This window comes from Macrobrachium rosenbergii, chromosome 30 (assembly GCF_040412425.1).
Source record: "Macrobrachium rosenbergii isolate ZJJX-2024 chromosome 30, ASM4041242v1, whole genome shotgun sequence".
Taxonomy (NCBI): domain Eukaryota; kingdom Metazoa; phylum Arthropoda; class Malacostraca; order Decapoda; family Palaemonidae; genus Macrobrachium; species Macrobrachium rosenbergii.
This window is the reverse complement of record NC_089770.1, coordinates 12,588,501-12,589,671: the sequence shown is the minus strand read 5'-3', so window position 1 is coordinate 12,589,671 and position 1,171 is coordinate 12,588,501. Positions and strand designations below refer to the sequence as shown.

The 1,171-nt window shown below is 36.5% G+C and overlaps 1 protein-coding gene across 1 annotated transcript in view; it reads left to right on the top strand.

The window, feature by feature from the left end:
- Window positions 1–849: 849 nt before the first annotated feature.
- LOC136854745 (uncharacterized) overlaps window positions 850–1,171 on the top strand; it is a 1,736-nt gene continuing 1,414 nt past the window's right edge. Inside the window, exon 1 of the mRNA XM_067131332.1 lies at window positions 850–895. Coding sequence (XP_066987433.1) covers window positions 850–895 — 46 coding nt within the window. The remainder of the gene's footprint in view (window positions 896–1,171) is intronic.

The following is a 1,171-nucleotide window of genomic DNA, read 5'->3' as shown; positions in this document are numbered from 1 at the left end:
TCTGTTCTCTCTCTCTCTCTCTCTCAATTGCTTTCTCTATTTGTAGATTTTTATCTCTACAATTCTTTGTGTTTTTTTGTTTACGTTTTTTCACTTTTTTTCACTTATTCTATGCTTATCTGCTCTCTCTCTCTCTCTCTCTCTCTACTCTATCTGTTACTACAATTTTACGTTTTTTCACTTTCTATTTATGCTTATTGCTCTCTCTTCTCTCTCTCTCTCTCTCTGTTACTACAATCTCTCTCCCTCTCTCTCTCTCTCTCTGTTACTCTCTCTCTCTGTTACTTTTTCACTCCCTCTCTCTCTCTCTCTCTCTCTCCCTAGACAACAAATGCAGGATCTAATTCCTGGGAACATTTCGCAGAAACTTAATCTCCTTACTGTAGATCAACCGAACAATATCACCGGAAATAAACTGTTCACGAAATGAGGGCCCTTTCATAATCCTCAACAGAAAACAAAAACTCCCGAATCCGCAGGAAGTTTCCAACATTTATGAAAAACTGTCCATAAATTTCGTCGGCCATTATCGGTAGTCAGTCATTAGCAAAAGTTCAGGTAGAAAAATGAGCCGTTAAATTTGAAAGATGACCGATTTTTGCAAGAGGGAAGATTCTTTTGCGTCTTATTAAGTCTAATTGGAGGTGTCTTGGTTTGTGTGTGTGTGTGTATATGTGTATATATATATATATATATATATATATATATATATATATATGTCTATATATATATAATATGTGTGTGTTCAGTAAACAACTGTTTTCCCATTGTTGACTTGATTATGAATTATGTACCTTTTTCTTTGCGGCCAATCGACTGTGATGGGTCGCAGCCAAGATTGAGGAGAGCATGGGGTCACCAACCTCGTCCCCAAAGGCTTACTGCAGTATAAAAAGTATGTCACTTTCTGACAAATCACAATATATACATATATATATATATATATATATATATATATATATATATATATATATATATATATATATATATAATATAAATTCAAGTATATTGGCAGCCCTGCTTGATCTAGCCCAAGGATCCCGGAGTGCGTGCACTGCAGACTCGCTCGCTTTAAATGGCCGGTCATCAGGAGCCTGCCTAGTCCCTTTTGGGAGCACGCGGCATCAGTAATATCCACGCAGGAGAGATATTTGCATGCAAATGAGTCTAT